This window comes from Propithecus coquereli, unplaced genomic scaffold, assembly GCF_000956105.1.
Source record: "Propithecus coquereli isolate 6110/MARCELLA unplaced genomic scaffold, Pcoq_1.0 Scaffold104, whole genome shotgun sequence".
Taxonomy (NCBI): Eukaryota; Metazoa; Chordata; class Mammalia; order Primates; family Indriidae; genus Propithecus; species Propithecus coquereli.
Genome location: NW_012134303.1, coordinates 1,376,672 through 1,399,184, shown reverse-complemented (window position 1 = coordinate 1,399,184; position 22,513 = coordinate 1,376,672). Strand labels below are relative to the sequence as shown.

Sequence of the window (22,513 nt, the reverse complement as noted above, 5' to 3'; positions counted from 1 at the left end):
GAGCTCGTTCAGTTAAGAGAAAGGAGGTTTATGATGTGTGGGAGAGCTAAGAACAATGGCCTCGATTGATAGGCTAGAGATGCTCTCAGCTTCTGAGAGCCTGGAAACTCCATCTATAGATCCATCCCAGAGGGCAGAGCCAAATAAGGGCAGATGGAAAACACAGCTTTCTTGGGAACTGGCTTTCGGCTCCTCTGAGGCAAAAATACATTCACTCTGTAGCAGCCTGAATCAATCCTCCAAAATATGGTGCTGCGTCCTTGTTTGCCAGTGTCTAAAAATAAGTCCTTGTCATATTTTTATTCTTTTTGTCTCAGAGTCATTCAACCAGACTCGCTTGTGGAATATTAATTGTGGTGAAGCAGAAATCAGGAGATTAAATTGAAACTACTTTAGAACGAAGCTTCTGAACTGATGACTGACTTCTCGCCCCCAGCCAAAGTCCCTTTCTCTCCAATCGTGTTCCTTGCCAAGCTGCAACTATGGGACAATGAATCTGCAGCTAATTTTAAGTCAGCTTTCTTTAGGCTGGTCATTACAGTGCTGTCCAAGAGTGCCCAATTCTAACCTAGGGTTGTGACAGGGTTTTATTTATTTTTTATTTTATTTATTTATTTATTGGTGTCAGCATTAAAGCCCTGTCACTGTCACACTGGTCTATGTCCCAGGTGAGCTAGTGGGCTGGCCGGGCAGGGGAATAGGTGTCAGTAATTTCTTTTAATACTGCCCTGCCACAGCCCTATTTACATTTACATTGCCCTTGCCACATCTGTCTGCCCTTTAAACATTAAACTTTCTATCCAGTACTTTCCAGATCAAACTAAGTATTCATCGTGTATGAAGAACTAAGGGATCATTACTAGACTATCCAAACAATTTAAAGAGGAGGTGACAGTAACTTCAACCAAAACGCACCAAGGGTTGGGGCACCACTATGGTATTGAAGAAGTAACTGTATTTGACTCTGAATTAGCAGAACACTCTGAAACCCAACTTCAAAGAGAAAAGAACCCTTTAAATAGGCACTACGTTGGTATCAAGATCTGAGTTCTAGTCCAAGCTCAGACAGATACTTATTGGGTTTCTTTGGGTAGATTACTTTGCCTCTATTTTTCAGTGTCTCCAGCTATAAAAATAGAAGTGATCTATTCATCAACTATTTATTTCAGAGAAGTGTTGTGAGAATGACCTGGATAATCTGCAAAATAAATGAACTCCCTGAACAAGGTCCAATTATTAAGTTTCTATTGTGAGGTCAGATAGAACAATTCACTCAAAGGACACAACATTTGATTGAGAACATTCTTAATTTTATTTTCTTTAATTTTATAAAATACATTTTGTAAGATAAGTTTCTAAAAGTTTATCCTTTATGGGTGTTAAAATTGAAATTCTATATCAGAAATGGAAGAAACACTTTCAGTTGATTAACTCTCTTGGTGTGTGTATATGTGTGTATGTATGCATGTGAGGTTTTTCAGGGAAGGGTTGGTTATTTGTTATGTTATTAAATCAAAACAAAACACAAGGTATGGATTACTTCACTTTCCTTGATCTTGATTGGTTTCTTACAGAACATTTTCCCTCTCCTCCCTCTATGCAGCCCGGAAGCTTATCTCCTATACCGGTTTGAAAACAAGTATTGAGTGTCTTTTTGTAAAGATCTTACATCTCCTTAAACATTGCTGAAACCACTTTGGGGGAAAAAGAACAACACAACTCTTTACAACAAAAGAGCTACAGTAAAAATCTTTCCTTCAATAAAAACCAATCAGACTTTTTTTTTTTTTTTTACCCAAAGTTAACCCCCAAACAGGAAAAGACTGAAATCTCTTTCTGCCTATCTTTTTCCATGGAAGCTTACCAACTGAATAGCTGACGATTGGTGCATTCAGTTATGTGATCTGTATCAGGAGAAAATAACCCTTATGTAAAACCTAACTCTTAACATGCCAAGATAATATTGCTAAGTAAAATCATCATCTCCCATTAGCTAGAAAGAACAATTAAACAGGTTATTCAAATTGAGGTTCAATTTCACCAAATCTGTTTCTGCAAAGGGCAGAATACTTGTACAAAATCCCAATAGATCATCTCATTAGCCAATTTTAATATCATTTGTGATGATGAATGTCCAATTTTCCTTTTTGGAAGAGTCATAATCAAAGAATCATTCTCCAGACCTTTCTGATACAACCCCAAACAAGTGATAAACAAATTGGAATACGTGAAATGTGCATCATTCTGAAACAAATCAAGATCTTCAAATCACCTACTATGACGGAATGGATAATACCCCATGAAAAGAGCACCATTGTGAAGATATGACAGAGGCCAGAGTACACAACTAATTAACAGAAAAAAGACATGCTATCCAAAGAGTTATCTATCCTGTGTCTACCAGAGGGCCATCTCAGGTTACACCGTTAGCTACCAGCAACTGCTTCTCCTTAGGCTAGTCTTTTTTTCACGTAAGCTAATTTCCTTCTATTCTCAGCTCCTTGGAAACCACAGGGTTGTCATGGTAGCTGTTATCAAGGAGAAGGGAGTGAGAAGATGCTGACAACACCCTGTTTCTCTTCCCTAACGAGGTGTAAGGCCAGATGCCCCCTTTGTCTACACAGACACTACGCTCCCTTATGCTATAAGTAAGGTTGGCTGAGTTAGGGCTTAAATAGTCCATCGCCACCGGGATCAGTGCTCTCTTTCTACAGGTGAAAGATCCTTGCTTTGATCCCCTTCTCCCAGCTGCAAGAGGCAGATTTGGGCAAATGCTTTTATCGTTTTGCTGGCATTCTTTTTTTCTTCTACCTTCAGTGGTAATTGGGAGACAGGAGTGAGTTCTCTGTTTTGTACACCAAGGAGAATATAATTGGACCCTATCGATGGGAAGGGAACCAAGGACATTCCTTCTCTCTACCTGAGCATCTTTCTTTCCACTCTGTTTCCATCAGTGGAAGTGCCCTTTGAGAAGAAAGCACTTCCTGGTCCTCAGGAGATGCTTGAAAATTGAATTAGAGCCTCCATTCCTTCGTGACTTGCAGTTGGGGAGTCACCTTCTTAGGCATTTCCCATTTCTAGCAGGAACCAGCTGTGAAGCAAAATGACTAAAAGAGGTGCATAAGAGGGGAGAGTCCACAGAGAGACCTTAATCACTGCAAGACTCTCCTTTCTTGTTACACTCGTCAAGTAAGAAGAGGGCCAGTCAGTGGCAAAGGCAGAGTTAAGATGGGAGACGCAGCATTGTAGGCCGTGTGGTTAGAGCCTCACTATTAGAGAAAGGGGGATTTCTACGGGGGATCAGAACTTGGTGCCTCGGCCCATGAGTTTAAGGACGGCAAAGTTGTAAGTGGCAGCAATCATGAAGGTGAGCTGTAGGGAACAGAAGACAGAATATGAGTGAGAGTAGAAAAGGAAGGGCTCCCTCCTTCAATCCCTTTGGGAATGAGGAAGGGTAGAAATAAAATCATAACTAAATAAAGGAAAAGCCCCTGCTCTGCAGAAAGCAGAGTTTGCCTCAGGGAAGTGAACGATACATGGGCTCTGCCACATCCACATGTCTAAGAGACTGGGGGTCATAAGGCACTCGCTGTGGACACACAGCCACACCGTGCAGCATAGCCCTCCCCTGCTTAACGCATCGATTTATTTTAAGGTGAGAAATCACTCGACTCTGTTTGAAAGGCTCAGTGATAGGGGCCAGGAGTTCCTGGATGTGAGCTCATCTTTGTCTGATCGCGGCTTATCCAGTGACTTCAGATAAATCACTTCACCCTTCGGTGCCTCAGGTTTCTAATCTGCACAATGGCACACTACGCTGACATCACACTGTAACACTATCAGCAAGACCTGCGACATAGAATTGTATTATAGTCATAACAATCCTAATAATGTCAGGAGGTCCTTCCAATATTTCCACGAGAGTAACTAAATCCATTGGCGAGTATCCAAGATGGATTCATACTTACAGTATACAGAATTCCAGGCTATAGCAAATCATGTTTAGTGATGTTTCAGTGTTTTGTCACTGACCTGACCAGGATGTATTGAGAACTAACTGTAATTTATGGCTGCAAACCACTTAGCAATATTACGTGCTCTGAAAATGCTAAGTATTATCATTCATGACTATGAATCTTTGGCCTCCTCTTTCTTCACACCACTTTTCTTGTTCCTGTCTAATTTTTGAAGTTTTTCTGCCCTGCCAATCCAAAGCAGAAGCACACAGCCTCTAAACTTTGTTGTCTCTTTCCAAGAGCTTCTCTCCAGCATTTTAATGTTAAAGATAGAAAGAAGATAAACCAAGGTCTATATTCTTGAGGTTTTTTTTTTGGTTTTTGTTTTTGAGACAGAGTCTCGCTCTGTTGCCCAGGCTAGAGTGCCGTGACATCAGCCCAGCTCACAGTAACCTTAAACTCCTGGGCTCAAGTGATCCTCCTGCCTCAGCCTCCCAAGTAGCTGGGACTACAGATGTGTGCCACCACGCCCAGCTAATTTTTTCTATTTTTTTTAGTTGCCTGGCTAATTTTTTTTCTATTTTTTAGTAGAGATGGGGTCTCACTCTTGCTCAGGCTGGTCTCGAACTCCTGACTTCAAACAATCCTCCCGCCTCGGCCTCCCAGAGTTCTAGGATTATAAGCATGAGCCACTGCGCCTGGCCTATCTTCTTGCTTTTTAGCATAGCTGTACCCAAGCTATCCCGGGCCCATTTATTTACCTAGATCACTCAAAGACAACTCACCAGGGAAACCAGTGTAGCTGCAGCCCCCACAAATGCAGCAATAAACAGGTGGAAAGTCATTTGGAACTGCAGGAAAATGCAAGAGAGAGAACTGTTTCTTGCAACAGCAAAAATATGCTCCACTGTAAATTGTAAATGCGACTTTCTAGATGTGTGTGTTGATGTCTTTCTTGTGTGTTAATTTTGCATCTCTAACTAAATTTTCACTTCCCTAAGTGTAGGCCTCCCAGTCTTCAATGTACATGATAGTATCAGGCACCATAGCACCCAGAACACAGAATACTCATAAAAGAGTATAGTGCTCCCAAATAATCAACTAGTTCCCTAGAGTTGTGTCCAGAGGCCCAAAATGTAAAATCAACACTTTGCTTTCAAAGAAATAACTTACTACTTTCCTTCCCAGAATTTACTCTTATTCCCCTGCCTCATTTGTGCATAATATCCATTCTCAATCCAGTGATTTCCTTTTTCAAATATATTTATTTTACCTCTCATTAGAGATTGAGAAACTTAAATTGTTTTTTAAAACGTATAATGTCTCTGTGCACAGCCCATGCCTTGATGAGGTTTTTAAATAAAGAATGAAAATTTTCGTTTGGGGGATTTTGCCACTAGCCTCTACCTTTACCTAAAATACCTGTTAACGGGGGAAGTTTTAGAATGGAAGTCTTTCTACGCACCCCTTGGGAAAATAGGTATTTTACCATCTATGCTCATTGGCTCAGGCACGCTCAGCCAATATTTTGTAGAAGGCAATCTGTTAATTCAAAATCCAGCAAAGAGAAAATTAAGTCCATAAAATTGAAGGCCATGGGTAGAAATGTGTATGGTATTAGCCATTTCATTGTAAAATAACCTAAATAGTCCACTCACCTCGGCTGTTTTGCAGATAGACAGAAGGTTGGAGCCACAAACCTTGCCAGGGAAAGCATTCCATGGGAGCACACCTAAGTAAGACACAAAAATCAACCCAGGTAAGCTTCATGGAGTTATGGGGCCAGAGACTTTCCCCCAGGGCCCTTCTTTCATCTCTAATTATCCTGGCTATAAAGTTGGATTCTACCAGCAATCAGGATCCTGTTTTCTAAAGATTTACAAAAAAGAACTGGTGGTATTGAACAGTTGTGAAATCTTGTTTTTGTTATTGAAATGTGCTGCTTTGGGGTTGGGAACAGCTGTCAACTAGAGCAGAGCAGTGTGAACCGCCAAGAAAACTCCCACCACTTCTGAATCCCCTTCCCAGGGAAGAAACCTCTCTGGGCTCAGTGGGGAGGGATTAACAAACTAAGAGCCAGGCGTTCATCATCTTGCGTTTTTCCCATAATTACCACCCTCCCTACCCTAAGAAAAGAGCCAAATATATAGTGCTTCCATGATGGGTAGGAAAGCCAAAGTGCCCGAGCCCTAACTCACCATACATTCTGGCATCAGCACAGAGACTGCCTATACTGGCAGAGGTCTTGCTGGGGAAGGCGATAGACTGGCAGGTGGTCCAGGTGTTGAAGTAAATGTACACAGGCACGGCAGAGCAGGCAAACACCAGGAGCCACACAACGGTCAGGGCATAGGTGATGCCCACAAACTAAAATGATTGACATGGGGCGGTCAGAGATCAGCGTTAGCCTGCAGAGGTTGAAACAGAAACTGGGAGATCCTGGAGTGGCATGTGCCACACAATGAAACCAGATTCCAGGGCTCTCCCCCAAATGAAATTAGTGAGCAGGGCACCTCTGCCAAATGTCATTGGCAGTATCTACTAAAGAATTGGCCCCAAGTGTGATGGAGGGTGGCGGGAATGGGTGGGGGTGGGAGTGAGGAGGATCCCTGGGTTAGAGAGGCTTCAGGAGGTTTTTGGGGGCAGATAAGGTGTAAAGAAATCAAAACAGATCTTGAAAGAAAGTCGTGCCATTTTGTGCCTTAGGCTGAGCTTAGAAAATGTTCCTTATCACAGGAACATTTTTGTTCCCCAGTCATTGAACAAAGCCAATAGGAGATTTAAATTTCAGATATAAAAACCTTTCTAAGCTAACTGCTGGCCACAAAAGGACATTGCCACAACCTACACATGTTCAGCCCCCAAAGGATCTTTAACTCTAGGGACTGAAAACCAATGCGTGCCTTATTAGAAGTATGGATAGCCCTCAGACAAAGATAAAACATAAAATACACAGATCTACACTAATTCCCTCTGGGACTTCCAACAGTGTAAGATCCTGGAATATCATGAATTCCACCTTGGAGCCAATTATTTAATTTCTAAGATCCACCCTCCCTCTCAGGTCAGGTGCCTAAGTCTCAATCCTATGAGCAGCATTTTAGTCTTGGACAGTCAGATCCACTCTTGTGGTCCCTGCTAGGAAGGAAGTAAAGGGATACCAACAGATGGCTTAGAAATGGTCTGATTGTACAAAACAACCCATAAAAGTCATGCTTTTCATTTTGAGATGAAATTGTCTAGGGAACCTTTGAAAGGTGAGGCTGAGCCGGCTGGGCACCACGTTCTTCCCGACCTTCTCGTTTGGCTGTAGCCATCGCTTCCTCACTCAAAAGCCAGGCCCCTAGAGAGGACCCAGCCTTGGGTGGGGATGAGGCCACAGACTCACGCCCCATTGTCCCCCACCCCTTGTTATTGCCACAAAATCCTGAGGATGATCACCTTGTCGGGATGTCCTAGCCATTTTCCCAAACAATGACACACCCGCTCCAAAGAATGAGCTTGATGTTGGCCTCTGGAACCCCTCCCCTTCTGGCCCCCTGTTACCGTTGCGCTCAGGCCCTTGCCGCAGATGGTGGTCTTGTAGTCGCCAAAGATCTGCCTGACTGCGCCGGTGGTGTAGAAGCCCTCAGCCAACAGGAGGGCCCCATAAAGGAAGAAGAAAGAGGCAGTTCCATAGATGACATACTGGAAGGCATGGATCCTGCATTAACAGATAGACAAAAGAGACCACAGAATCATATTAACTGGGGACTCGGCTCTTTTCCTGCCTATAAGTGAGGTACACACCACAGCAGGCACGTTAGCAGGGTTAGGGATTCTTTAGAGGAATCACTAGGCTCCTCCTGCATGCTTTTACCTTCTCTTTACTGAAGTAAATGAAGACGGGAGCATGTGGCCGGGAGCATACGCTCCTCTCCCCACCTCTTGCTTACCCTGCACTCGGAGAACCAGGGCCCTACTCTCCTTGCCTGACCCTTCAGACATGCCATCTCACAGGAGAGGGGAGCTAGTCAACAAGGAAGACGGGTGAAGGAACAGGAGCCTAACTTGTTCTAGGAACAGGAGAGGTTTAGTATTAATACTAAACCTGAGCAGACTCGAGCAGTGTGTCAAACCAAGAGCAGCGACCCCACTCTGCCCAGTCTTTGTGTGCACAGGCCCCCTCCCACGGGGTTCTCTGCTCCTACCACTATGGAGGCCCCAACTCCAGCAATATTAACCACACCTAGCAGAAGTCAGAACACGTGTGAGAAAACAAGGAGGGATGGGAGGGAGCTGGCAGACCCCTCCTTTCTGAATCTGGCACTTTCCCCTCATTTAGGGCTTCAGATGTGGTGGAGGCAGAATCTGCACGCAGAGGGCAGACTCAGAAATCCTGTCTGGCTCCTCCCCAGTGCCTTGCTGGTCACTAAGGTACTGCTGAGTTCTGTATCTCCAGGATGGACAGAGGGAAAAAGAGAGAGGTCTGGGTGGGAGGGCAGGTACTTACACATTGATGAGATATTCATAGTCCTGGTAGTTTTTGGAGAAATACGTCTCAATTAGCTTTTCTGTGCCAGTGAGGGCTTCATGTCCACAGCCACAAAACAGTGCCACCCCAAAGAAACACAATCCAGTGGCCACCAGGGAAGCAAAGGGGGCCCCTACCAGACATCTCGCACAGCACTCTAACAAGCCTGGGGAAGAAGGAGGGGAAATAGTCAGGCACATACGGTCGGTAGCTCACGCCACCCAGACCTCTCTGCCAGACAGCCAGCCCCTGCGCTGACAGGCACAGAGAGGGTGGGCACCCCAGAGTCCCAAAGCAGGAGAGGTTAGAGGTTTCAGTTTTGGGAATGTGAGATTGACCCAGAATCCTTATTTTGTTCTGTGTTTTAAAATAAATCCTTACCTTTAATTCTCAGAAATAATGATAATAATTGAATAATTCAAATAAGCAAGCCAGACAGATTATTAAATCAGTCCCTCCTTTCTTATTGTTCTGGTCTGTTTGTTTGCATGCTTATTTTAATCATTCATCAACTATTTGTGGAATAAACACATACTTACTATATGCCCAGCATTGTGCTGGGTGTTATATGGGATATAAACACAGAAAAGACAGACTCTGCCATTCGGGAGTCCTTAGTTTCCTGAAGAAGAATTAGCTAGGTAGACCTAATCATATTTTCAACTAACAATTCCGGGCAGCCAAGTAAGTAGTTACAGAGGGTAAATGCACTTGGAGTTTCAGGAAGGGGTAATTACAGGCCGGAGATGTTGGAACTGTCAGACAGAATTTGACCCTGAAGAGCAGTCCAGGTGGAGAAAACTTTGGGAATTGCAAGCTCCTGGCTATTCCTGAATATTGTGTGTATTTGTTGCAAGGAGTGTGCAATTCTTCCTAGTCTAGATATGTGGGGAGCAGTCCAAAGAGAAGGAGGGAACTGGCACAGGACGAGAAATGATAATAAGAGGATTACTCTTACTCACAATAATAAAAATGCAGGCTTAATGATTTTTGGACACTTTGCATGGCTGTTTTGTCCCCCTATTCTGCAGCTTGGCCAGTGTCCCCACCCTCAGTCCTACACTAAGATTCTGTCAATACAACTACAAACAGACTTTATACAAAGTCAGCAAAGCATGAAACGCCTTTCTGGCACTAGGAAAACACACAAGGGCCTGGGAACACAGGTGTCTTAAAGTGCTAAGAATCCCCGAGATGCCCAGATCTGGTATCCCAGGCCACACGCCACTGTTGCTGAGAAACAGGAAAGGCGCAAAAGAAGTCACAGGCTCTGAAGACAGCTATGCCCCAAGCACTAGTCTCATGTTGTAAGGTGCCATATGGAGTGAAACTCAGCAAATGCCAAGTAGATGACCAACTAGATGGGGAAAAGGATAGCTCCCTCTGGCCTCTTCGCCAGATCCCTAAAAGATGGAAGAAACGAAAATGTTAAGTTCTTCAGACAAAAATTCTTAATTCATATCTACGAGTATATATATATAGAGAGAGAGAGAGACACGTATTTATATATACACACACACTAACTGATTTTATGTATCTCTTCATATAGTATACACACACACAAGTAATCAGCAAATGTTCTGGGAAGCTGCTATTTTTGAATAAGCATGTTGTGATTCCTTGTAGAATGAAAATAAATTGCATTAATTTCTTAGGTTTGGATTTTTACATTCAAGCATTTCTCTAAGCCAAGCTCACTTGTTTATACCAGGGCACCAGGGGAAAGGGGAGTCCTTTGCCCAGCCCTCTTAATTCTAGCACAGTTTCTTTTTATCCCTGAGTACTTAAAAACCTGGTGATTTGCACGGATAAACTGCATCAATGTGAATAGATTCTGAAAAACCAAATTATCTCTATCATGGGAAGGTCAAGGTAGAGGCATTTTTCTTTGTTCTCAGAGCTACAAAAGGAGTGAGTCCTATTACCCATTATCCCCTAAAATGACAGCCCTTCTCCAGCCTTCAAAGAGCCTCTTCTTCAAAGATCCTTGTATGTCACACCAGAGATGAGACTTGGAAGCCCAAGCCAAGCAAAGTAAGTAGCTAACTTTTGGAACTGAACTCAGTTCCTTTCCTTTTCCAAGTACTGAAGCGCTGCTGCCAGAAAACTTAGCCTCTATAAGAAGCCATAAATTTGTAGCTGTGCTGCTCCAAGTGGAGGCTGAGTTTACTTAGTATGAACTTTGCCAGCATGCTTGGGAAGAGAGCCTCCTCAGAGCTGGCCCATGGCGGGTGGGGGTGGTTGTGTGTGCATGTGTGGGGATGTGCACATACACACGTGTATACCAGAGAGAAAAACACAACTGCTGAAATTGATCATTGTTCTCAGGAAACATTCCAGAAATTGATCTTCCTCTTTCTCAGTAGATTAAGATACTAGATTCATCCTGTAAATCAAGAAAAAGAGCTTGGAAGTAAACAGTACTGCCATTTTCCCTCTCTGCCTATCCAACTCCTCCCCGCCCCCAAACTCTTAGACTCTTCTACTAAAGAAGGTCTCTGAAGCCTGGGGTTGGGCGGGGAGAGAAAGGTCAGTGACCCCACCGTTCCCTCTCTCCCCAGCACAGGGTCAGGGCTTGGACAGAGCCCTCCATAGCTCCTCTGAACAAAGAAGCCTTGTTCTTCCCTGAGATCTCAGGAGCCTCATTGGTATTCTGCAAGGGCCTGCAGGCCTGGGGGTGGGGAGGGGGTCAGACCCTAGGAACAATGGCAGGACTGTTTGTTTAGCCCAGGGTAAGGAGAGCCATCCACCCTAGCAAGTGGCTGTCCTGGGCCCACTCATTGACCCCAGCTTTTTCATCTGAGAAGGGCTAAGTTGTTGTGCAGGTGCGATCAGGGATGGAAGAACTTGAACTCTTGCTAGCCAAACAGAGAATTCCACTCTACGCTTTAGCTGATGCCCCCTCCAGGGTTGTAAAGATGAGGGGGAAAATCTTGTGTGGATCTGATCCTTCACTCATCGTCCAAATAACCTGAGAGTGTCATGGGTCATGTTCTTACTGGGTGATAAAGGGATAAGCTTTGGGAGCAGATCTGAATCACCAGCTGATACTTTCTTTCTGCATCCATTTTTCCTCTATTTTCTTAGAGCTCAGATAACTTAGCATCCCCTTTGCTGCTCCACTGCTACTCAAAGCAAAGGACAAGAAGGATATAGCCTTTAATGAGTCTCTAATGTGGAGTCTGAAATAAATGGCCTAGGATAAATCTATCACTATTGAGCTATATACAATTCAACAATATCAGCATAAGCATCACATGTCCATCTCTTGACAATTGAGATGAAATGTTTGCTCTGAGGGCATTTAAGTTCAGCAGAAGTGAAGAATTTCAGTTAGTCTGTCCAAGCGAAAATCAGATTTGGGATTCTAACTGAGAAAAACTCAGAACATGCAAGAAATTGTCTTTTCATCAAAGTAGGTGACAATCAAAGCATTCTGAAAAAGGTCCATTGGGTTTGCTTTGATTTTTCACAGGCCAAGAAATGTCCTTGGGTATATGTGAATAATAGCCTGAAGCCCACAGGCTCTCCATTTCTGAACCCCTCATGGTTAAAAGGATGTGGGTTTGATTCAGGAAGGCTGGGGGAATTCTGGAGGAGAAGTTCCTTGGCTCTCTCAAGAGACATTCTCACATCTCCATGCTGCGCTATGGAAGAGTTGGCATAAAAGAACTATACAGTAATAATATTACTCAGTGCAACTCAGTAAGATGAAGCTGGCTGACTTTGATGAGAGGTCATAGAGAAAAATAATGACCCTCTCTGGTATTTTCCTTTCATTTCTGTTTATGTGAATTCAGCACAAGCATTAAGCACATGAGCAGTGACATAGACACAAGAAGAAACAGAGGGTAATTATAAGGCCCAATTCCTTTCTTCAGAGAACTTGCAATCTTGTTAGAGAGAACAAATTTACATTTGTGAATTAAAAACCAAAGCTACCTATAATCCAGTGTTAAAATGGGTATTTTGTCCTGTGGACAAAATATAAGCAAAGGGAAAAGATCAGTTCAGGGTTGGCTACATTTATCTGCAAACTCCCAAAACTAGTCTAGTCAACCTGTGACAGAACTTCAAGCCTTCTCACCAACGCTCTTCACAAGGGCCTGACAGAGATCAACAGGACCAATGTCACTCTGATACAGATCCAGGCCCATCAAGGGACTGGTTTGATCCTGATGCTGTCTCTTTAAGCACACACCAAGCGCTCCCAAGCCCTCCCTCCTTTCCCATGCCCTGGGCACGCCTCAAGGACCAGCCCCATGATGGAAATTCAGTGTGAATCTGGGAACTCATCAAAGGAAGGAGAGGAAGGGCTTTCATGGAAAGGAATGGTAGAAAGAGACCAATTGTACCCTGCACAATTCCCAGCCTGTCCCTTGAATCCAGCTGACAAAGGGAGAGATAGAAGAACCCTATACAATAGAGCTAAACAACAGGCAGGCTCATTGAGTGAGAAACTGGCCCCATCTCCCTAAGTCTCTAATCTGCACTACGGTCTTACCCTCCTCCCAGAACCCACCCCTTAACCTCACCCCACGAACAGAGGCCTCCTTGATCAGGGCCCATAGCAGTTGACAAGGCCAAGATGCTAGAGCAGCCGTGACTGGTACTAGGGATGGATGGGGATGAGTGGGTGGGTTCTAGGAGTAAAACATCTGGAGGTGCCAGAGACAAAGACTTTTGCTTCTGGCCTTATCCTGGTCAGACAATGCCCTGCTTATAATCTTATCTTTCCTCCATGATATCAGCAAGTGCTACATTCAAGTGCTGGAAAGGGGCCCTGCAGTCCCCAGGGCCTGGGAATCCATACCTGCTAGATAGTCAAGTCATATAGGTAAGGTTAAAGAAAAAGGAATCTCAGCCTCCTCTTTGGACAGGTATTATTATTACCATGGCAACAGCACCTGGACCACCTTGTTTCCTGTACTCCGCACTCCTCTTCAGACACACAAACATACATACAGAAACAGGGATGCACACATGCCAATCTCTGTGCAAACATTGGGAGGCTGAGGTAGGAGCTTGATTGTTAAAACCTATCCCTGGCACATTGTCTCCACCTTGCCCACTTATGGGAAGATGAAAGAGAAGTAACCGGCACTAGAGACAACAGTAACCGTACCTTGTTCCTCAGGTCGGTCTCCCACCAATTTCTCCTCTCTCCTTGGTTGCAGGTTGAAGCTGATCTGAGGAACCTTATCCTCGTCCTTGGGATGTCACCAACTCTTTTCCAGAGCCCTGCCTGGCAGACAGCTCAGATGCCAGTACAGAGCTGAGAGATGACCCATAGGACTATTTTGTAATAGCCAAGAGGGATTAATCAATCAGTACTTGCTGAGCTTTGGATGTAAGTTTGGCACTGGGTAGGTCCTGAGAGCAGGAAAGAAAGGGGAAGCTGCTCTGTCCACCTACCATGGCTGGTATGACTCTTCCTGATGATGTCACTGCCCTCACTTGATCTTCTCTAGACCCGAAGTGCCATGGGCAGGGAGGGCATTTCTACCGTCGCTTTGTTTCAAGACAAAGAGCGGTCCCTGGCGGATGGCTTTCAAGGCTTCAAGATGATACACAAAAAGGCAATGATGGAAAAAGATGCCACTGACTGGGGTTACCTTAATGGGTTTGGAGACTTTATTTCCCCTCCTGGCCACCACCCAGGGTTGAGCTTTTTACTACTCAGACAGTTCTGAGAGAACAGTTCTAGTTGTCAGGCTGTTGAGTAAATGTCTGGCTTTCCTAGCTTAGAACCAGGACAAAAGCCCCCCAAAGCAGGGCAGACCTTTCCATCTGCCCGGCTCTCCAAGAGCTCTGGCTCTACAGAGGCCAAGGTGAGCAGTGGGATGAGGAAGGCTGCCCTTGATAATTTTAGTCAGTGTCTCTAGGAAGAGTAAGTGAATATGCTAGTTCGGATTTGGTTTCTTTTTAGCTCCTGGCATTCTTGTGGCATTCCAGCCATCTTGATGAGATTCAGTTAGTCTTAAGGCATTTTGTAAAACTCGACCCCTGCTCTGCTGTCACACTTTTTGCCTAGGCTACACCCACTTACTCTGAGCCAGCCAAAGCTACACTGCTCGGCAAACAGCCATGTTTAGAGGGAAGCATCACAGTCTGGTTACCAGGGTAACAGCCACTGTTCTCAGACGACAACAGGCTTGCAGAAGCCAATGTTTTGATGTTCAGTAATGGCATTGTGTTACTGAGCCATTATACTGAGAATAATCAGCTACTGCTCTTTGGCTCCTTTTTGGCTCTGTTATTATCCCAAAGACTCATTTGGAACATCCCCCTTCCAAATCAAGACAGAGTTTAATGAGCTATCATTTCCCCCATAAACCTTTTGTGCAGATGCTACTGAATTCAGCATTTCTCTTTGCTTCCAATCCTAAGGGATTCTATATGGTCGAGGGAGTAAGCTTCCTGTTCTGGAGGTGATTAAGCAGAGGCTGTATGAACATTTAATTGGCTGTTGTAGAAATGAATCCTGCATTGAAGGTTGGCTCAGACAACTTCTAAAGTTCCTTCCAATCCCAGATTCCATGACATAATTTGTCTACTGCAATTGTTAAACAACAACACACTCCACATAAGAAGTAGTAACAGTACCTGGTTAGAGATGGTCTCTAATTCAAAGTATTTGAGGTACTCTGTTATTGAATAACTGAAAACTCAGGAGCTACTCTATCATGTGTACCTGGCCCAAGTATTGCCCAGGGCCAGGAGTTGGGACCCAATATGCATCCTCTGTGGTGCGCTTATCTGTGCCAATCTTCCTTTGGAGGAAATCATCCAGCCTCCATAACAGAAAACTGTTCCTGTGGACACCTTATTTGTTCCTGCCTTTCCTCGGGGATTTCAAGCCCTGAGGAATAATATTCAGGAAGTAATATTCCTGAGGAAGGAAGTAAAATTACTCCCTTTCTGTTCCTGATGCACAGCCTACTTGATACTTGATCAGGTGCCCTAACATTAGATAGGGTTCCTGATGTTACCCAGGGCAAGAGTTCATTTTCTCTAACATTCACCTTTCACCTGACCACACTTACTTGGTCAAATTATTCTTACCCAAGCACACAAAATGCACACAAAGAAAACCCAGCCACCCTGGAAAAAGTAAGAGTCAGCCTGCACACGCATTATCATATAATAATCAGTATTATCATGATTTACAATTGTGATAGATCTTGCCCACTTTCAAAGGATTTCCACATCATTATTACTTGATTCTCACAACCCTGAAAGTAGACAAAGCAGTTATTGCTGTCCCCATTTTCCAGATGATGAAATGGTGAGTCACGGTGACCTGCCCAAGGTCATGCAGTTCATAAGCAGCCGATCTGGGATTCGAACCTGATTGGAGTGTCGAACCTGATTGTTCTGACTCCAGTGCTCTGCCCTCCTGACTATCCTACCTGAATATATGCTTCAAAGAGCTTTCCCAGTGTTCCATGATGAAACAACCTAAAGGCTGAACCAGATCAATATAATTGAAAACATATCGCCATGAATGTCATTGGAGTCTAGTTGGTACTACACTTGATGAGAAACACAGGGCGATTGAGTCTCATTTTATTTAGGATGCGTTCAAGCTGCTACTCTTGTTTTGCCAAATGTCAGCAACGTCTGCATGACTCTGAGGCAGCCTGTATGGACACAGACCCTTGTGCTCTGTACGCCTCACTCTGAGTAGGCACTACCGATACTGGAACCTCATAGCTTCTGTCTCTGTTCAAGGAACTTAGAGAAGCACTCAACCAACTCAGCAAGTGCCCTAAGGTCCCAGCAGCCTCCTTGTCATAGCAGAGATTCAGAGTCCGAGCCATGCCCTCAGGAAGGCTAAGTCTGTGATATTTGCTAAAAATGGTTGCCCATGTGCGTGCGCGTGCGTGTGCGTGTGTGTGTGCATGCACACACACACACATACATGCACACCCCTACCTGTGTCTGTTTCCCATGGTAAAGCCACTGAGGACTTTATTTTCATTTCCTGAACCTGAGAATGGCCTCCTCAGCCATGATCAAGCCTAAGTCCAGCTTGCCTGATTCCCCAACTTCCTACAGATCCCAAACAGGGTCCAAAGTTTGTATCAAGCAAGCAGCTATTTTGTACATCTGAGGGATAGTCAACACTCAGTTGCCTCCAGCAGGACCAGGGGTGCCAGCTGATATGGCCATTACCAGGGCCTTGGAACCAAGGGAAAAGAGAAGGTAGAGGGAAGTGAGGGGTTAGGAGGACACATGACCACATCCATCCTGCTGGGCACTCTCTCCAAGGATCTGTGGGACTCTCCACGTGCTGCTGGAATTCTTTGGCAATAAAGCATCATGCTCAGCACAGCGGAGAAGGAGTTAATCTAATAGGATGCTAAGGAATTAAAAAAGAAAACAAGTGCCAAAACACAACTCATTTAAACAGTTGGAAACCCCGAACCCCAAAGTTGGAAATAGTCTCATGAATTCTTGTGCCTGCTTGAATCTTCGATGCTAAAGTTTATGAAACTCACCCATGTCTTTGGGACTCTGACTCCAATTGTAGCCGGCTGGCTAGTCTGCTTTGCGGCTGACTTTGTTCAGCTGGAAGGATCCTGGTCTCTCCAGTCTCCTTCTTCGGTCCTTTACTTTTTCTCTCTGAGTATCTTTGTCCTCTTCTCCTGCACTGAAAAGGGCTTTCTGATTGACAGCCAACCCCCTTAAAGGGACAGGCCCGCTTTCCTCCTCCTCTCCTCCTCCCCTTCCCCTCCCCTTATCCCCACCTCCTCAGGGATACTCCCTTCTCTAAGGGCTCCATCTTCTCTCTCTGCCTTTCACTGCCAATTGTTTCATTTTCTTTCTTTTTTCCCTAATCCTTGCCTGGAATTTCACTTTGCTGCAGAGACATCTGGAAATGTGGATTGGGGGCGGGAATAAAACAGAAAGGTCTTAGAAGCCTCCAACTGATCCTTGAGTCTATTTGGTGTGGGATGTGGCAGCGCAAGCATGAGAAGCCATGGAAGTGGTAGCCCTGACATGGGATCAGGGTCAAAAGCCTACATGTTGTCTCCCAGAGCCCTTCCAAATCTGCCCCAGCCCCATGGCTCACTCCTAGCTGCCCTTGGCCCTGTCCACATTTCCCCTCCCCTCACTCCTTGGCAAATAAGCACTCCTCCCCCAACCCAGCTCTAGAAACACAATAGAGAAGAAAAATTCGTCTTTTAAAATAATTTCCTGCAAATCCTTCTCGGTTTCAACTGAATGAGGACAAAATGCAAGCTGTTGATTCCACGAACAGATTGTGACCAAGCTGGGGGAGGCTGGAATTGTAAAAATTGGACAGCTAGGATAACAGAGACCTGGAGTGGGGCAAGACCTGCGCAAGTTCACAGTCTAGGCTAAAGAAAAGGCCAGAGTTGAGGATGCGCAGAGTTGAGGATGCGAGGGATTTCCAAGGAGAATAATCGACCTTGAGACAAGTCAAGAACACGATCTGGGAATCAGATAGTCGATATTCCATCCCGAGAATGTAGTGTCTTCATCAGGGAGCTGAGGCCAGGCAGGGAGTGGGTTGGGGTGAAGCAGCAGGTTGCAGTGAGGGTGGAGAGAAAGAGAAGCAAAATATATCTCTGCCTCAGAGAAAGAAACACTAAGAAAAAAATGGCCAAGTAGCAAAAACAGGGAAATGCTGTATGAAACCTGCCTTCCCAATAAGCTATTTCTAAATACTATGAAGGTATTTGAGTGCCCAGTGCTAGGCGGCATCAGCCTGGGAAGGTTTTCTAGAACAGATGATTCTTAAGCAGTGTCTATCTGGGCTCATTGTCGGTGTCATCTCTCCCTTTAGAAGCCTCAGGGAGGCACAGCTCTCTTGACCTGGAGGCCAGTGTCCTCCCATGGATGGCCTTGAAGGAAACTGGTTGGCATATAACAAGAGGGGTATCTGTTGGAAGACTCCAGGGAAGGAAGGTATGGCCTTCAGGAACTTTTCCCATGTCTTTGCCTTGGGGGAAGAGAGGCAAAGAGGGAAATACTGAGCAGAGCCTAGAACCTTCCGGTGGGGGAAAGAGGCAAGATTGTGCCTTACAGTTTTCTCTTTGAGCCGTGACCTTGGACTCCTTTCCAGCTTGGCTCTGCTATACGGAAATGGGTGAGTCTTCTGCAGATGCCCCTGGGGGCCCGCAGGGGAGCCGAATCCTGCAGCCTGTGAGGCTCGCTCAGAGTCCTGGAACTCTAGATCCTTTGCTCTCACACCAGCTCCAAGGAAAAAGGATTCCTGGAAATGCTGCCCCTTGCAGAACGGTGTAGTAGCGGCTCTCCAGAGCAGACCAGACTGAGGCCATATGAGTGATGGAAAAGAGTCCTAGGGCCCCTGCCCTCCCCATCCCTGCTCTCCACCCATAGACTCTGCCTGCCGTGGAAGCTCAGTTGTAGGATTGTGCCAGTAATAAACTTCTGGGTGATCACTGGAATAGCCCTGGACGAGGGGTAGGACCGAGAGCAAGAAGTTGTCCAACATGTGCCCTCAGCTCATCAGACAGCAGAAGGAGCTGAGCCCAAACATTGGGGGTTCTGATTTAAAGGATGAGAGAGATGATCCTTCTCAACTCGAATGGATGAGACAGCTCTGCACACAGGGGAAATTGCTCAGACTGAGCCCTCTCACAAGTCTTCCCCTGGATTCTCAGCAGCAGCTCTGGGGACAGCCAGGCTACTTGGAAGAAAATGTGCATCCCCAGTAAACTCACATATTCCAATTTCCCAACTACATTCCCCTCACACACGTTTCTCTCCTGCTTTCCTCCATCTCTGTTGCCTTACTATTTATTTTATTTTCTCCCAAGCCTCAGTCTCTCTGTGTCTGTTACATGTTTCTGTTTCTGTGTGTCTGTCTCTCTGTTTCTTTCTTTTTCTCTCTCCAAGCTCCTTGATGGCGCAGATCTTCTTGTCTCCACCTTGTTCTTATGCCCAGGGCCAGGAAAGGGACTCGGCTAGGTGATTCTGTCATACTCACTGTCCCCAATGCCTTAAGGTTCCCAACTCCCTAGGATCTAGTGGCTTCCAGTTGCTCTGTACATCCTGACACTCTGCCTCAGCACCTGCTCAGCACCCCTCTCCTGATCCCTCCCTACAGCCCTTGTAGGGTTTCTTTCCAGGTCCCCAAGAGGTCATTTTTATCCACCCACCCCCACCTATTTCTACGATTCCGCTTCCATTGCTTCTGCTGAGTGCCCTTGGCAAAATGTCCAGCTGGGCTCCCAACAGTGCCCAGGGATTCCTCAAGAGGGCACTGCCAGCCTTCTTGGTGGTAGCCTGCTGCCGGCACTGGGTGCCTATGGGAACAATGCAGGATTGTCTGAAACTCGTAAACACTTTGCTTCATGCGATTCTGATGGTACCTCCAAGAATCTGGGCCCCCTTGATCATAGCTTGGTTTGGTCGTACAGCTTTCTTGCAAATAACTTCAAAACACTTGGATATTACCTCCTCTCTGCTCTGTGATCCCACAGTACCAGATTCCCAAAGGTCACAGAGCAAGTGGGTTCTCTTTGCTCCATTGTGCAGACTGAACTCTGAAACTAAGGAAAGGCCAGTGAATTTCTTCCAGGAAACTAGATAAGGGCTCAAGTGCCCAATCTGGTAATCTACTTCCCCATGCCCATGTAGGAGACCATAAAGGGGAAGAGAGAAGGCACAGTACCAGTGAGAGCCTCGGGTCACCTGCTAGCACTGGGGCTTGTAGAGCTGAGGCTTTGCTTCTCCTTCCCAAGATAATGTCTTCCCAGATCAAATTTGAGAAGGCAAGTGGCTGCTTCTTGCAGCTTTTCTGGCCTTGGCATAGAAGATTGACTGGCTGGCAGGCAGGCAGTATATTATGTCCTATGTACTTGTGGCTAGAACTTTCCACACCCAATTTCATGCTGATTGGCTTGGCCATGCCTTTCTGGCCAAGAGAACTGAGGGCTGAGGGCCAGAGATGTCACACACTCTGAGCTGGTGTAGGGTGGAAGGGGACAGTGGAGGGTGTTCTTCTGCCTCTCCTGGAGATTCGGGGGGCAGTGTGAGGATGGATAGGGACAGGTGGTGGATTGGATGTGTGTTTGTCAAGGGGGAGATGCCTACAGCTTGTGGATAAAGAGTAGCCCAGAAGCCAAAAGAATCAGATCAATAGTCGGGCATGGTGGCTCATGCCTGTAATCCTAGCACTCTGGGAGGCTGAGGCTGGAGGATCACTTGAGGTCACGAGTTCGAGACCAGCCTGAGCAAGAGCGAGACCCCATCTCTACAAAAAAAAAAAAAATACAAAAATTAGCTGTGCATGGCGTTATATTCCTGTAGTCCCAGCTACCCAGGAGGCTGAGGCAGGAGGATAGCTTGAGTCCAGGAGTTTGAGGCTGCAGTGAGCTATGATGACACCACTGCACTCTAGCCAGGGCGACAGAGAGAAACTCTGTCTCAAAAAAATAATAGTTATAATCAGATGAATAAACTCAGGAAAAGAGTGCCTGAGGAGCAGCACTACACAGCTACTTGAAATGTGGAGAACCAGCTTTCCACAGAACCCACATCTACCACCATGAAAACTTGGCCAGATTTGGCAGGGTGGCCCCTGCAGAGAAGATGCATGTTTGATCTGATTTCTGAGTACAGCAGAAATAAAACTACTATCCTTGGCTGTCACTTACCTAACTCTGGGGGACCAATGTTATTTGTTCCATTTGACTGATGGGGTACAGAGGCAGCTTTCCCAACGCCACCTATAAGGCAAGGGATAGGGCCACCACTAGAGAATGCCTCTCTCCAGACTCATTGCTTGGAAGTTGCTCAGATGCTTGTTCCACTCTGAAAAAATGTTTGAATAGAGAGCCTCTGCCCTGAGCAAGAACAGCCACTGTGGCCCAAGTTTCCAACCTTCTATATTTATCAGGCTAAGTAGGAGGCTCGTGCTTGAAATCCAGGGCAGAGGCAAGTTTCCTGCAATTTGTAGAATCAGTGGGATTCCAAATCAGTTGGTGGAAATCACCGGGGATTAGATGATATTAAAGATTTTTTGTTATATTTGTTAGGTGTGATAATAACATGGTGATTATGTTTTAAAAAGAGTCTTTATCCATTAGATATGCATAGAGAAATATTTATAGGTGAAATGTCATGATGCCCGGGGTTTTCTCTCTCCAGAAAATTTTAGTAACAATGTTAGATGAAATAACATTGGCCAAGTGTTGGTAATTATTGAAGCTGGGTGATGGGTACATAGAGGTTTATTATTCTATTTTCTCTACTTTGTGCATGATTGAATGTGAAGTCAGAAAAGAGGAGCCATTAAAGTTAAGCATCAGATTAACCCAGAAGAAAAAAAGAAAACATTTCCAAAAGAAATCTCTGATATTTCTGATGCATATAGTTTGGTAAGAGTGGCTACTTCTGGGGAAGGGGGTTGGGGGTTTGGAGTGGGAGGGAGACTTTTCACTCTATGCCCTTTGGTATGATTGAAATTTATAATTATATGTATTTCTGACTTATTCTATCGAAAATCTCAGTTGAAAAGTCCTTCAGGCTGGGTTGAAGAACAGCAGTCTGCAGACCCCTTGGGTTTGCTTCACTGACCTCAGGTGGATCATGAGAGTGAAGCCCTCACGGTGGCAGGTTGGCCAGCTCCAGTGCCCCCACTATGCACGCTGCCTACACCCTTCTTCTGCCTGTGTTTCTGGAACACTGACCTACTGTGAAACATAGGCTGCCCTTGCCTTGGGAGAGGACTGCCGGGAACCCCTCCAGAGGCACAGCTGGACGGGGAAGAAGAGTTGCTGCTCTTGCCCTGCTCCCTGTGGGAGGAGAAGACATGAGCCCTTGAAAGCCAGAAAAGTCCCCAGCCCAAGAGACAGCCTTCCAGGGGAACAAGGCCTCTCCTTGCCCTTCTACTGGCCCCGCAAACACTAAGGGCTATATCTGCCCTGAACGGACCGGCTCTGGCAGCTGCCCAGGCCTCCTCCTTTCAAAGCCATTGTCTAGGGCAGCCTTTTCAGAGATGTGATTCTACCTCCTCCGAAATAATAATAATAATAATAATAAT

General features: G+C 45.4%; 1 protein-coding gene across 5 annotated transcripts; it reads right to left on the bottom strand.

Moving 5' to 3' along the window:
- Positions 1 to 1,288: 1,288 nt before the first annotated feature.
- Positions 1,289 to 17,528, bottom strand: PLP1 (proteolipid protein 1). Of its 5 annotated transcripts, none has more exons than XM_012644983.1 (8): positions 17,320 to 17,528; positions 16,974 to 17,120; positions 8,449 to 8,635; positions 7,398 to 7,659; positions 6,155 to 6,323; positions 5,615 to 5,688; positions 4,742 to 4,807; positions 1,289 to 3,372 (listed from the first exon to the last, which is right to left on the bottom strand). In XM_012644983.1, exons 2-8 carry the CDS (start codon positions 16,975 to 16,977, stop codon positions 3,301 to 3,303), a joined length of 834 nt encoding a protein of 277 aa, XP_012500437.1. In that variant the 5' UTR covers positions 16,978 to 17,120; positions 17,320 to 17,528; the 3' UTR covers positions 1,289 to 3,300. The 5 variants fall into 5 exon arrangements, 4 of the variants coding, with proteins under 4 accessions (XP_012500437.1, XP_012500429.1, XP_012500444.1 ...); XM_012644975.1 differs by lacking the exon at positions 17,320 to 17,528 and adding an exon at positions 13,005 to 13,112 and having other exon boundaries at positions 7,503 to 7,659; positions 16,974 to 17,141; XM_012644990.1 differs by lacking the exon at positions 17,320 to 17,528 and having other exon boundaries at positions 7,503 to 7,659; positions 16,974 to 17,180.
- Positions 17,529 to 22,513: the final 4,985 nt, after the last annotated feature.